We start from the raw sequence: 1,678 nt of genomic DNA on the forward strand, positions 1-1,678 counted from the left end.
TTAATGATGTGATATAATGGTGAATAATTAAATGTGCTTGTTCAATTGTTTTGATTGAATTAATATCACAAAGTTCATTTAATTCGTTAAGGTCAAAACTTAATGGTTGAAGTAAAGGAGAAGAAGGTTGATATTGATATTCATCAATGGTTTTAAAACATTTAGCAAGGATTAATGGAATGCAATAATTACTTTTAAATGTAATAGTGTGTAATGGATAATGAGTAATTCCAGCAACACAACAATAAGAAGATAATGTTTTAATCCATAATGCTAGTGTTTGTTTATTATTACATTCAAATTGATAATATTCATTTTCTAATAAATCAAATGTGATTTCTATTTTCACTGGATCAATAACTTCTTGTTCTGCACTCAGATAACATAATTTCCCATTTTTTAAGTTTATTGAAAAAACTTCTTTCTTTTTATCTTCATCTTTGTATAATATTAATTTATTACCTTCTAAAACGTAATAATATTTCTTGATTTTATTTGATAAATTAATTCGAATATCAATCCATCCTGTAAGTGGTAATTCAACACTCATTTCTTTCTTATCATTTTAAGTTTTTTTTTATTGAAAAACATTTTGAAAATTTTATTTCATATTAATGAGATGTTATTTATCCTTCTCTTTCTTCTTCTATTCTTTTCATTTTATTAATTCTATTAAATTCATCCAATTCAAACACTTTCAATTCAATAACCACATTTATTAATTCACTCTTCTTTTCTTAAATACTTTTAAATTATTTATTCTTGTTTAATAGATTTAAGTAATTAATGAAATGATGGAGATTATTCATAATAAATAATGTATTAAAATAATGAATTTCAATTTGATTTCTTTTTTCATTATGTTGAATAAATTATCAATTATTTCTTGTTTATTTCATTGTATAATTCTTGAGATTCTGTTTAAATGATGAATATTAATTTGGATAATTTATTGTAACGTTTTATATGTTTGAATTGAATGAAACATTAACAAATAAAAAGATAAAATGAATGAGAATATAATCAATTATTTCATCATTTCACTCATTTAAACTATCATAATCATGCAGTTATTTATTGAAGAATGATAATAATATTAAATAATAATGTTGATTATGTTAGAAAAATTGTATCAATTTAAAAACAGTTTCATGATAAATAAGAATGAATAATAAAGAATGAGAAAGTGAAATGATGATGTATTAAATAAAAAGAATAAGAATAATTAAATAATTTGAGAATAAAATAATAAGAAATAAAAATAGTGATAATATTTAATGAATCATATCAAAACATCTTTTTAGAAACAAATACAAAGAGAGAATAGAAATAATGATAAAGAAAATAATCAGAAAATATCATATTCTTTAATGGATATTCAATTCAAAAGAATGAAAAATAAAATGATAATTCATGGATAAAATAAATTCATAAAATGTTCTTCAAATAAAAGAAATAAATAAAACAAACAAAACAATATGAAATAAAAGAAATTAAACAGTTTAAAATAAATATTTTATTGATATTTCATTTTAAATATATTTTATATAATATGATTTAAAATTGAATGAATTTTATTTAAATAATAATATTTATTTAAGAATATGTTAATTATAAGATGATTAAATTTAATAGAAAAATTATTTAAGAAAATAGAATAATGAAATAATGAAGAATA

General features: G+C 18.7%; 1 protein-coding gene across 1 annotated transcript, besides 4 other annotated features; it reads right to left on the reverse strand.

Annotated features, from left to right (window-relative positions):
- On the reverse strand, window positions 1–550 carry EDI_149560 (uncharacterized protein; the record flags this gene model as incomplete). The annotated part of the gene is made up of 1 exon (XM_001737316.1): window positions 1–550. A coding segment is annotated over one exon (550 nt), but the record flags the coding sequence as incomplete, so codon positions are not given.
- Window positions 551–1,083: 533 nt separating this feature from the next.
- Window positions 1,084–1,273: a microsatellite.
- Window positions 1,157–1,342: a microsatellite.
- A 53-nt stretch (window positions 1,343–1,395) lies between these two features.
- Window positions 1,396–1,512: a microsatellite.
- Window positions 1,513–1,670: a sequence feature (AT_rich).
- Between the last annotated feature and the right edge of the window lie 8 nt (window positions 1,671–1,678).

This window comes from Entamoeba dispar, genomic scaffold (assembly GCF_000209125.1).
Source record: "Entamoeba dispar SAW760 scf_1105229460519 genomic scaffold, whole genome shotgun sequence".
NCBI classification, from domain to species: Eukaryota; Evosea; order Mastigamoebida; family Endamoebidae; genus Entamoeba; species Entamoeba dispar.